Below are 12,867 nucleotides of genomic sequence, written 5' to 3'. Positions count from 1 at the left end.
TGCACACCCAATTGCAGTGACGTAACCTTGATGTCCACTCCAAATTGTATTACATTGTATCGTCACCAAGTTGGTATGGCTAATATTTAGTGAACAGTTGTCAATTTACAGGAATTGGTCCCCACCAAATTTGAGGGAAGTATCTGGATCAAAATCAGAATTAAAATTTTGTGTTCACCTTTTAGTTTCTAACTTTGTCTGCTGTTGTTGTACATTAGTTTTTTGGCCGGACCACCAACGGGGCCCTATAAACACAAATGTAAAAATATTTTACATTACACACAGTCATTTGATCCCGTGTTATTATAAAGAATTTTGATCATGAGCCATAACTCTCAACCCATGTTTTGTTTATTGCATCAGTGTGTCCTTAAAAAGTGTTATCTCTCTGAACTGTGTGGAGAGTGAGGCATGCAAACTTGCGACATTTCGATTGATGTTACTAAATGATCTCAGCATATTGAGCCCTTCTACACACTCAGTGAGACTCAATAGTCAAATATAAAAAAAAAAAAACAAGCTTATTGTATTAAGCAAGAATAGTATTATCAGATATAAGATAGTAACATATGATGAACAGAAATATTCTGAACAGGAATGACTGAGACGGTTTCCTCCTGCAGGTACTCTGAACACAGTAACACCAAGTGTGTGGGGATCACTATAGAGACACGGCCTGACTACTGCCTGAAGCGTCACCTCAGTGACATGTTGGGATATGGCTGCACCCGCCTGGAAATAGGAGTCCAAAGTGTATATGAGGATGTGGCCCGCGACACCAACAGGTTAGTAGGTAAGGGAGGGAATGAATGGACAGATGTACATTGATCAGCCACAACATTTAAACCAGTAAATTATGGCTGAATGGCCATCAAGATGTTTAGACTTTAGACTACTTTAACTGTAGACTCAGCTTTAATTCAAGGGGTTTAACAAAAATATCCCATTAACCGTTAAGTAATTACAGTCATTTTTTTTATACATAATCCCTCATTTTCAGAGGCTTAAAACTAATTGGACAAACTAACACAATTACAAATATAAGGATTGTTTTTAATACTTGGATGAAGATCCTTTGCAGTCAATGACTGCCTTAAGTCTGTAATCTATGGACATCAACAAATGCTGAGTTTCCTCCCTTGAGATGCTTTGCCAGACCTTTACTGCAACCGCCTTCAGTTGCTGCTTGTTTGCCGCAAATTGAAGAATATTCCATTTCTGTGCCCTGACAAACTCTTGGGTTGCTTTCGCAGTATGTTTTGGGTCATAATCCATCTGTACTGTGAAGCACCGTCCTATCATTTTTGCAGCATTTGGTTATCTGAGCAGACAGTAAAGCCCTATACACTTCAGAGTTCATCCTGCAACTTCTGTCAGTTGAGTCTGTCACCTCATCAATAAACACCAGTGTCCCAGTTCCATTGGCACCCTTACATGCGAGTGCCATAACACTGCCTCCACCATGTTTGACAGATGATGTGGTATGCTTTGGATCATGAGCCGTTCCTTTTCGTCTCCATACTTTTCTCTTCCCATTAATCTGGTACAAGTTAATCTTGGTTCCATCTGTCCAAAGAATGTTTTTCCAGAACTGGCCAGGCTTTTTTAGAGGGTTTCTGGCAAATCTGGCCTTTCTGTTCTTGAATGTTAACAGTAGTTTGCATTTTGTGGTATTTACATTCATGAAGGTGTCTCTTGATTGTAGACTTTGACAAGGATACTACTACCTCCTTTAGAGAGTTCATGATTTGGATAGATGTTTTGAGGGGGGTTTTCTTCACAAAGGAAAGAATTCTGCGATCATCCACTTTAGTTGTTTTCCGTGGCCTTCAGGTGTTGCTGAACTCGCCAGTGCATCCCTTCTTTAAAAAGAAGGAATGCACTGGAATTCCTTCTTTAAAAAGGAATGCCAGTGCATGCCAGTGCCAAATTGTTGATTTGGCCCCTCCTAAAGTTTCTGCTATCTGTCTGATAGGTGTGTACAGTTTTTTCAGCCTAATGATGGCCTCCATCATTTGGATCGACACTTCTTATGACCGCATATTAAGAGTTCCTCTGAACAGCTACCATATGCAAATTCAACACTTGGAATCAACTCCAGACTTTTTATCTGCGTAATTTGTCATGAACTTATTATTCACATAAACACTACTGTTTGTGTGTGTATAAACTGATAACTGGTTTTAATGTTGTGGCTGATCAGTGTAGATAAGATAGCAGACATAATGTGATAGCAGCTGGGTTAATGGTGTGTGATGGTTTACCTACAGGCTTTTTTTGATTATTTTTGTACACATTTGTTTTTTCCAGAGGCCACACAGTGCGAGCCGTGTGTGAATCGTTCCAACTGGCAAAGGACGCCGGCTTCAAGGTTGTCGCCCACATGATGCCAGACCTGCCCAACGTTGGCATGGAGAGGGATGTAGAGCAGTTTATTGTAAGCAATGACATTATTTTGTTGTTATTTTTAACACTTTTTAACACAAGAATACTTTAACAGAACTACACCTCTGACTGAATGTTGAAATCCATTTCCATAGTAAACAAGGTTTAGGAAGTTTTAATGCCTAACTGCTGGCGACAGCCGTGGCCTGAGGCATTATGTTTTCGAGTTGTCTGTCCATCCATTCGTCCCTCCCATTCTCGTGAACGCAGTTTTTCAGGACCACCTTGAGGGAATTGCTTCAAATTTTGGCACAAACGTTCACTTGGACTCAAGGATGAACTGATTAGAGTTAGAATAGAAAACATGGATGTAAAATGCAACTTGACCTGTTGGCAGAGGCATACAGCCACGAGGCGGTAGCTCTAGTTTGTTTTTTGTGCCTTCCATTTATAAGGCACAAAACTTTAAAACGATGTTCGCTTCAGTGGTAATAAAGTTATTGCAATAAAAGTCATAATAGTTGGTTAGGGTGGTACACCAATTCCAAATAAATTTTATATCTTGATTTAATTGTTGAAAAAAGTACATGGTAGTCCTAAGAAAATACTATTAATGTATACCGTATTTGACCACCAGAATAGCATAATTAACTGTTACCTAAATTATGTATATATATTATATTATACATGTTCTACATAGCAAGGACATACATAACATTGTAATACTGACCAGAGTTCCAGAGTAATTTTGTTCCTGGGTGGAAAGGCATAAAATTTATATTACAGTATAATTTAAATATTTATATATATATATATACTAGCAACATCAGAATACATAATTTTTTTCCTCATAATGTCAATTAAATGTTTAAATGTTTTTTTTAATGCAGTGCAAGACTCTGTGATGGTAATTATTTATTACCTACACATAAACTTGTTACTTATTTCAGACAAACATGTACATGGTTTTCTAGAGCAATTCAAGCATGACAGGATAAAGTGGAGAAATAAAATGAAATCAAAAAAATAATCTAATTATGAAAAATTATTTTGGTTTTAGAAATTTGTAAAATGGCATTAAAAGGCATATTTATAAAAGTACAGTTGTGTGATTAAATGTGTCATTCGTTTTATTTACATTGGAAGCTCCATTTCAATTCCCTGTGTTTTCATTATGTCCTTTATTGCACTTTGTAGAGTCTGTTTTGATATCTGCTAAACTAAATCATTAATTATCTCTGGCCTTTAATAGTGATGATTGAGATATTACTGCCAATGACGGTTTACAGGTATACGTGATGATTAATGATACGGACACTTTAAATAGCTTTAACCATGCATAATGCATAATGACAGTTGCTGTGGCATTGTTGGAGAACCTCACTGTTATGGTGAAAAATGGCAAAATTGTGCTTGATTGGGGGTGTCTCATCCATTTATGGCTAGCTATGGAAGTGAAAATGAGGCTTGTGCACCGTGACATGGAACAAAAGTCTATGGCAGGAATCAAATTGCGAAAATGGTATGATCATCAGGACGCCCTTCATATTGCATTCTTAAACATCCTCATACTCACAAACATGTTTGGTTTTGAGCTGATGAAAGAGACTAGTTGGATTGGAGACAGCTGTAAATCACTGTGTAGTCTAATTGTATACATAATTGTATTCTGCTCAAGGTTGGCATGCAAATGTGCATTTTTTTTAGCATAAAAGGGAAATACATGTCCACTGCAGAGAGTTGCACTGGAGCTTGTAGCCCACTTTTATGACAACAGTTACATTACTTAGATATTACTTACAGGATAGTTTCTGATCTTCAGGTTGACAAAGTAGCAAATAGTAATACATGAGAAACAAAATGAGTAAAAACTCCCAACTGAAAATAATAATAGTAAAGTTATGCGTCAAGCTAACCGTTTATTGTTTATTGTGAGATTAGTAATCATGTCTTCCTCATTTGCTTAGCATCAGTGTGCGTCACTACTACTTATCTCGCAGTGGTATGTAACAAGTAAATCCTACATGTGGCATCTTAAAATAGAAATGGAAAAGCTGTGACAGTCAACTCACAGTCCCAACTGTGATGTGACTCAATAGAAAATCCTGTCAGATGTCTCTCAGCAGCAGGCTCACTTTACAGCTCTAAATGTGAATGTGCAGAATCAGACAGTACTACTTCCCAACATTCCTGACTGTAGGATGTAAATTAAGACTCTGTTTGAGGCTGTGCGCAATTTCAGCTCGTTTGGTTTATTTTTACAGTGATAAAACAGAAATCAAGTGATTTAAAAATACAATGAAGGAAAAGAATATTTATTACTAATTGGTGCTGGTGAGTATTTGAAGCACCGTTGTGACAAAATGTATCTCAACATCGGTTGGTAAACCTTGTGGTAAACCTTCTGTATTTATATTCATGAAGGCATTTTTTGATTGTAGACTTTGACAAGGATACACCTACCTCCTCAAGAGTGTTCTTTACCTGGCTAGAAGTTGTGAAGGGTTTTTCTTCACCAAAGAAAGAATTCTGCAGTCATCCATTTTAGTTGTCTCCTGTGGTCTTCCAGGCCTTTTCGTGTTGCTGAACTCGCCGATGCATTCCTTCTTTTTAAGAATGTACCAAATTGTTGATTTGGCCACTCCTAACGTTTCTGCAATCTGTCTGATAGTTGGATAAAAATCATTTGCAGTCAATGACTGCCTTAAGTGTGGAACCCATGGACATCACCAAATGCTGAGTTTCCTCCCTTGAGATGCTTTGCCAGACCTTTACTGCAGCTTCCTTCAGTTGCTGCTTATTTTTTGGTCTTCCTGCCTTCAGTTTTGTCTTCAGTAAGTGAAAAGCATGTTATGTTGGGGCTGAGGTCAGGTGACTGACTTGCTCATTAAAGAATATTCCATTTCTTTGCCTTGAGAAGCTCTTGGGTTGCTTTCGCAATATGTTTTGGGTCATTATACATCTGTACTGTGAAGCACTGTCCTATCAGTTTGGCAGCATTTGGTTGAATCTGAGCAGATACAATAGCCCATCAGAATTCATCCTGCCACTTCTATCAGTTGTCACATCATCAATAAACACCAGTGACCCAGTTCCACTGAAAGCCATACATGCCCATGCCATAACACTGCTTCCACCATGTTTGACTGATGATGTGGTATGCTTTGGATCATAAGCCGTTTCTTTCCTTCTTCATACTCTTCTCTTCCCATTATTCTGGTACAAGTTAATCTTGGTTTCATCTGTCCAAAGAATCTTGTTCCAGAACTGGGCAGGCTTTTTAGATGTTTTCTGGCAAAGTCTAATCTGGCATTTCTGTTTCTGAGTGTTAGTAGTGGTTTGCACCTGGTGGTAAACCCTCTGTATTTAAATTCATTAAGGCGTTTCTTGATTGTAGACTTTGACAAGGACATGCCTACCTCTTCAAGAGTGTTCTTGACCTGGCAAGAAGTTGTGAAGGGTTTTTCTTTCACCAAGGAACGAATTCATTAATCATCCACTTTAGTTGTCTTCTGTGGTCTTCCAGGCCTTTTGGTGTTGCTGAACTCGACAGTGCATTCGTTGTTTTTAATAATGTACCAAATTGTTGATTTGGCCCCTCCTAAAGTTTCTGCTATCTTTCTGAAAGGTTTGTATTGTTTTTTCAGCCTAATGATGGCCTCCTTCATTTGCATCAACAGCTCTTTGACGGCACATTGAGAATTCCCATGAAAAGCTACAAAATGCAAATTCAACACTTGGAATCAACTCCAGACTTTTTATCTGCTTAATTTTTCATGAGTTAACGAGGGAACAGGCCACACCTGACCATGAAACTGATTGTCAATCAATTGTCCAATTACTTGTGAGCCTCTGAAAACGAGGGGCTATGTATAAAGATGGCTTTAATTTCTAAACGGTTAATACAATATTTTTGTTAAACCCCTTGAATTAAAGCTGAAAGTCTATATTTCAATCACATCTTGATGGCTTTGTTTTAAATCCTGCAGTGTAAAGGGGCAAAATTAAGAATTTTGTGTCACTGTCCAAATACTTATATTCCAGTGATCTACAGTTGGTGGTGGTATTGCAAAAAGAAGCATAGTAATGTTTCTGCGAAGGCTGTGAAAAAGAAGATTGCAAGCTAACAAACATGGATGTAAGCAATGCCAGATTAATTTTTTGTTTTTTTTATATTTTTGCAAATATTTTTTGAATAAAGAATTGCATGTAGGGGATCTGGCTCTTTAGCTGCTAAATGCTACACTATGTGCACCAGCTCAATGCAAACTCTTTCTGTTTGTCATTTGGTGCTGAACAAAGAGTGTACAGTGGGTCTCTAGAGCTTTTTTGCTGAAAACAGCTGTCTGCTAGGGCCCAAAACGGCAATGTGAGAGTGATGAGAGGGAACCAGAACAATTAAGTTGGACCGGACAGGTAAACAATGAGCCGGAAATCGCTATAAAGCTCTGTTCAGATGATAATTCTGTTGGTTCATCATTACAAGCAACCCCTTTCATATTGTCACATTGTTTTCACATTTAATTTGATACATTATTATTACACAAATATGGATTGTAGTCGTTTTGAAGGAAATAAAACAATTTTGTTGCATGATCGAAGAATATGGATGAATATTTGTTATCTCAATATTGAGTGAAATATTTGTAATGTTAATTTTAGCCATAATCATGCATTCTATCCTACACTAAGGCTCCAGCTGCCTCGTAACCCTGAAAAAGGATTAATTACAGAAAAAATGAATGAATGGCATGAATGAAAGTTCCAGATCATAGATTTTGACATCTATGTTTGCTTGCCATGTCTGATTTTATGAGAATGGGAAGCAAATTATGCTTGCTCATGGGGGAATGTTGGGTCTCTGTAAATAATATCTGTAAATAATGTAATAAATAGTACTGTCTAGACCTGCTCTACATGAAAAGTGCCGTGAGATAACTTATGCTGCAAATACGATGCAAATAGCTAAGATTTCAGTGGAGGGATGTTAACTTGAATCTAAAAGAACCTCCATCTAAATTGGTAATAATAATGTCATTCAGGCCTTCTCAGTACAAAGCTCTTCAGTAGTGGTTGCCAGCTTAAGGAAGTAGGGATCTCTTAATTTTTTTTCCTCTGCATTAATCACTCAAATTCAAACATTTGTCCTTTGCAATCTTTGTCTATTGATTGTATGTTTTTGTCCTTATCTCATCCCACTGAGTTCCTTATGTCAGCCGGGATCATAGACCAGTTTAGTAGCCGTATTAGGCAGAGGGAGCAGGAACTTTGCATCCTCCTTGCATCATGGCTCTCCTGATAATGAAATTCGATTACAACTTCCACCCGGCCCAAGATCATCTCTTACTTATCTCGTGTGCACAGATGCCCACTGCCCCGGGAGAGGCATTCTTAACAGGGTTCCTCTTCACCGACAAACAGGAGCTGTGATACGCAATTAAAAATGGTAGCAGATGCTAAATCCCTTAAATGGTCTCTAGACTCCTTTTTTGGTATTGAAGCAGTATTAAAGTATTGTTATTTTTCAGATTGGGTCGCTCCTCCCTTCCTTTATTTTTAACTGCAGGGCCATGTAGGACATGTCCACATGTGAATATAAGCTGTGACGAGAGAGAGATTATGAGATACTGATAATGCCACCTGTTTTGGAGAATGTGCCATAATTCCAGATCTTCATGGTTCTGATCATGGTAGTCAGTGCAGAGTGGAAGAGAATAACTAGAAATCAAAGTGATTCCCCTTACTGCACTGAACCATACAGCAACATTTGTTTCCTTTAGTTTAATAACTGAGCTCTGCGGTACTATCCTCTGCTGTGCTGTTTGGTATCTGCCTTATACAAGCTCAGTGGATGTCTTGTTTTGTTTTTTATTGAATGTTCAGACACAGTTCTTTGGTGTTATCTGGTCGTGTAGAAAATGCCGTAGGAGTGAAATGAAACAGGCATTCAGGCATATGTTCAGAACCATTTTTATTTGCTTTCTCTTCATGGTTTTTCCCTCTTTCTCACTTTAAAGAAGCTCCATATATAACAGATATCCATCTTTTAGCATGATTCTCAAATTCAACACTGCAAATATGAGAGTGTACAATCAATTTTAGTCCATAAAGTTTATTACATAGTGCAGAGATATGACAAAACAATGATTTGTGGTAAAAGAGATACTGTTGTTTCATGTTGAAATACTTGACTGCCTTAAATTCACTTCGGATTGTGTCAGAAATTCAATTTCAGAAAACTAATGAGAAAAAAACTGTAGTGGCTTTGACTTTGCGAGTTGAAGAACTGTTCAGTATTTTTCAGCATTGACATTTTCATTGCCTGATATATGCTTTAAATGAGCTATATGTAAGTTTTGCTATTGCTACATAGCCAATGTTAGCATTAACAGCTGTTAACTTACCAGTCTAGAAGAAACGTTGTAAGTTCAGCATCAAACTTCATTCCTTTACTCACCAAGAACTGGTGCAAAGCAATGCCAATGTTAACTCTTGTTTTTCTTCTATTTCTGCCACTTCTTTTCTTCTACTGAAGTTAGCATGCTAACCAGCTAACCTCGGCCATACCAGCCAGTCTCGTTACTTTCCAATAGCGATTCACTGTAGCATCCAGGCTGCCTGTAAGAGCTAGCACTGCTCAGCGTGTGAATTATAACCTCTTAAACGCAATCACGGCTGAAGCTCTTGGTAAGCAACCATCACCACAATCCGCTCCCGACAAGAAACCGTGTTTGGTGGCAGAGAGAACATACATATAGCTCCCTAATGTGCAACATGGATATGTGTGATTCTTGCAGGAGTTTTTTGAGAATCCAGCTTTCAGGCCAGATGGTTTGAAACTGTACCCAACCCTGGTGATCCGAGGCACGGGGCTGTATGAGCTGTGGAAGACTGGCAGGTACAAGAGCTACACACCCAGTGCCCTGGTGGACCTTGTGGCCCGAATTCTGGCACTGGTGCCACCCTGGACACGAGTCTACCGGGTACAGAGGTAGGAGAATAAATGGGCCTAAGGAGTTGGATATACACAGGTGACTGTAGTTTAATGCTCCATTAGGCAATATTGTTGATATAAACATTGATACAACTCTCTCTTTGTAATGGCCATTGGTTGCTTTACAGCTAAGTGGACTGAGAATTTAGACCAAACTCTGTGACTTCTAGCTGCCTATAGTTTTGGTACCCTGGCTGTACATAAACTGTAGGGTTGACTTTCATGGTTCTCATCAGTCTCCACTCAGACAATCAGAGTTTATACAACCTACCCATCATAGAAAAGGCAGAATAAAGTAAGTAAAAGAAGTGGGACATTTAGCAGCTCTAATGGCAGATGTTTTCCACAGGAGTTGGAGGAAACCAAACCACAGCTTAACAGAAAATAAATTTTTAGAATTTGCATTCGTAGATGCCCAGACATACGACCCCTGATAGGATGCTAATGTGGCTCTGTGTCAGTAGTCAGTTAACCAACAGCCAGATGAATTAAATTGGTAAAATATCAGGACTGTGGTTAGTGTGAATTTGTTCTCTTTCTGCCCTCTAAAGGCCAAAAATCTCTAGATGTACTTTAAAGATTAACTTGACACTAAATCCACATTTTTGAGTTGGTAAATTACACGTAGAGCCACTTTATTACACTATCAATTTATCTTGGTCCTATTTTATAGTGTTTATTACAAAAGAAGTTATTTTCCTCTTTTCAGAGAAAATCCAGTAGTTCTGTCCACTTGATTCCTCCAAAAGTCTATGAAAAATCTATGACTTAATCTGGGACACTCCCGCAAAAGCTTTGTGGCAATGTCATGTTCACACTTCAACCCCCACATATAAATAAAGCAGTTACCTGTAAACAGTTTGGATAGTAATGAATATGGAAAAACTAAGAGTAGTGATGCAGGATTGTGTAGTGGCTAGGATCAAATACTTTCTCTTAATTTGTGAAGGGGTCGTTTTCAGGTTAAAATGGGATGTTAAATTTGGGGCAATAGATTTTGATTAACTCTACAGTTTAAATGTAAAAATATCTCCTTGTACCTCCTTGCCTTCCCCCAGTACAGATAAAATACATTAGTGACAAGATCCATATAGATAGTACATTCAGAAAGTATTCAGACCCCTTCACTTTTTCACCTTTTGTTATATTATGTTGCAACCGTATGCTAATATCGTTTAATATCATTTTTTCCCTCATCAATATAAACACAATACCCTATGATGACAAAACGGAAACAGAATCTTAGATATTTTTGCAAATTTATTAAAAAGGAAATCCGAAATGTCACATTGACAAAGGTATTCGGGCACTTTACCTAGTACTTAGTTGAAGCACATTTGGCAGCAATTACAGCCTTGTATCTTCTTGGGTATGTCTTAGCTGTGTGCTTAGGGTCATTGCCCTGTTGGAAGGTGAAACTTCGGCCCAGTCTAAGGTCAGGAACGCTTTGGACCAGGTTTTTCATTAAGGATATCTCTGTACTTTGCCCACAACCCTGACCAGTCTCCATGTCCCTGCCACTAAAAAACACCCCCACAACATGATACTGCCACAACCATGGTTCACTGTTTGGATGTTACTGGGCAAGTAATGAGCAGTGTCTGGTTTCCTCTGGACATGACACTTAGAATTGAGGCCAAACAGTTCAATGTTGGTTTTATCAGACTAGATAATCTTGTTTCTCACAGTCTGAGACTCATTTAGGTGCTTTTTTGCAAATTTCAAGCGGGCTTTCATGTGTCTGTTACTGAGGAGAGACTTCCGTCTGGCCACTCTGTCATAAATCCCAGATTGGTTGAGTGTTGTAGTGACATATAGGTAGTTTCTTCCATCTCCACACAAGATCTCTGGAGCTCAGCCAGATTGACAATCGGGTTCTTGGTCACCTCTCTTACCAAGTCCCTTCCCCCCCGACTGCTCAGTTTGGTCAGGCGGCCAGCTCTAGTAAAGAGTCCGGGTTCTTCCAAACTTCTTTTTACAAATTATGGAGGCAATTGTGCTCTTGGAAACCTTCAATGCAACTGATTTTTTTTGTAGCCTTTCCTAGATCTGTGCCTCGACACAATCCTGTCTCTGAGCTCTGCAGGCAGTTCCTTCGACCTCATGGCTTAGTTTTTGCTCTTAAAAGCATTGTCAGCTGCAGGACCTTATACAAACAGATGCATTCCTCTCCAAATCATGTCCAATCATTTGAATTTAACACAGCTGGACTCCAGTCAAGGTGTAGAAAAATGTCAAAGATGATCAAGAGAAATGGGAGGCACCTGAGCTAAATTTCAAGTGTCAAAGCAAACAATCTGAATACTTACATCAATGTGATATTTCAGTTTTTCCTTTTTTTTAATAAATTTGCTAGATTTTTCTGAAATTCTGTTTTAGCTTTGTTATTATGGGGTATTGAGTGTAGATTGATGAGGGGAAAAAATAAATTTAGATGATTTTAGCATAAGGCTGCAACATAAGGGGTCTGAATACTTTCTGAATGCACTGTATCTATATGTATCTGGTCACTAATGTATTTTATCCATACTGGGGGAAAGCAAGGAGGTAGGAAGGATTTTTACATTTAAACTTTAGATTTAGTCAAAGCCTAGTGCCCCAAACTTAACATCCTGTTTTAATTGAACACGACCCCTTCACAAATTAAGAAAATGCCTTGGATCCTTGACACTCACCACTACTGCACAATCCTGCACCATTACTCTCAGTTGTTTCCCTATTCATTACTACCCACACTGTTGACAGTCTGTCTTTTTCCTGCATTCTGCTCTCATATTGCCCACCAGGGACATCCCCATGCCATTGGTGAGCTCCGGAGTGGAGCATGGCAACCTGAGAGAGCTGGCACTGGCCCGGATGAAGGACATGGGCACCGAGGTGAGACTCAAAGACCTCTCATATTAAACTGAAAGACTCTGTGTCAGCTTATATTGAGTAATGAAGCTAATAGACTTTTCCAGCTGGGATGCGATCCAAACAGATGGTGGTGGCTGCCAACAGACGAATGCTGAATGTCAGAATTGCCAGCTAAACACATGAGACAGAAGACTCCTTAGCAACCTCCATTAAAACAGACTCAGGCTAAAAAATTCTTCATCAGAAAATACCCACTGGGCGAAGAGCCTCCTGATAGCTTCCCTTAGAAAAAAACCAAGGCATTTATTGACCATCAGGCTGAAAAACCAACATACAAATACCATGCTCTCTTTTACTCCACAACCACTAGTAAAACATTTTGTTGTTTTTACTTCACTTGCAAAAATATCTTTCCTTATGTGCTAAGCCTTTGTGTTCATACAGACTGAGTGGTTTGCAGCTACCTCAGAGATTTTTATGTGATATATTGCACTGCACTTCCACAAAACAAGTGCTTTGCGGAGTTCAAATTATTCAAACTTTGATCTAGTTTCCCACTGACTTTCTTGCATAAATCTTATAGCATTACGCAACTCTCTGTCTGTGTCGATAAATAGGCAGTGTTTTTTGCT

General features: G+C 38.7%; 1 protein-coding gene across 1 annotated transcript in view; it reads left to right on the top strand.

The window, feature by feature from the left end:
* Positions 1-12,283, top strand: part of elp3 (elongator acetyltransferase complex subunit 3) — a 17,317-nt gene extending 5,034 nt beyond the window's left edge. The window contains exons 7-10 of the mRNA XM_040126024.1: positions 624-785; positions 2,311-2,437; positions 9,183-9,376; positions 12,166-12,283. Coding sequence (XP_039981958.1) covers positions 624-785; positions 2,311-2,437; positions 9,183-9,376; positions 12,166-12,283 — 601 coding nt within the window. The remainder of the gene's footprint in view (positions 1-623; positions 786-2,310; positions 2,438-9,182; positions 9,377-12,165) is intronic.
* Positions 12,284-12,867: the final 584 nt, after the last annotated feature.

The sequence above is a fragment of the Xiphias gladius genome, chromosome 4, assembly GCF_016859285.1.
Source record: "Xiphias gladius isolate SHS-SW01 ecotype Sanya breed wild chromosome 4, ASM1685928v1, whole genome shotgun sequence".
NCBI lineage: Eukaryota > Metazoa > Chordata > Actinopteri > Istiophoriformes > Xiphiidae > Xiphias > Xiphias gladius.
The sequence above is the reverse complement of the archived record's forward strand: the minus strand, read 5'-3'. Positions and strand labels throughout refer to the sequence as shown.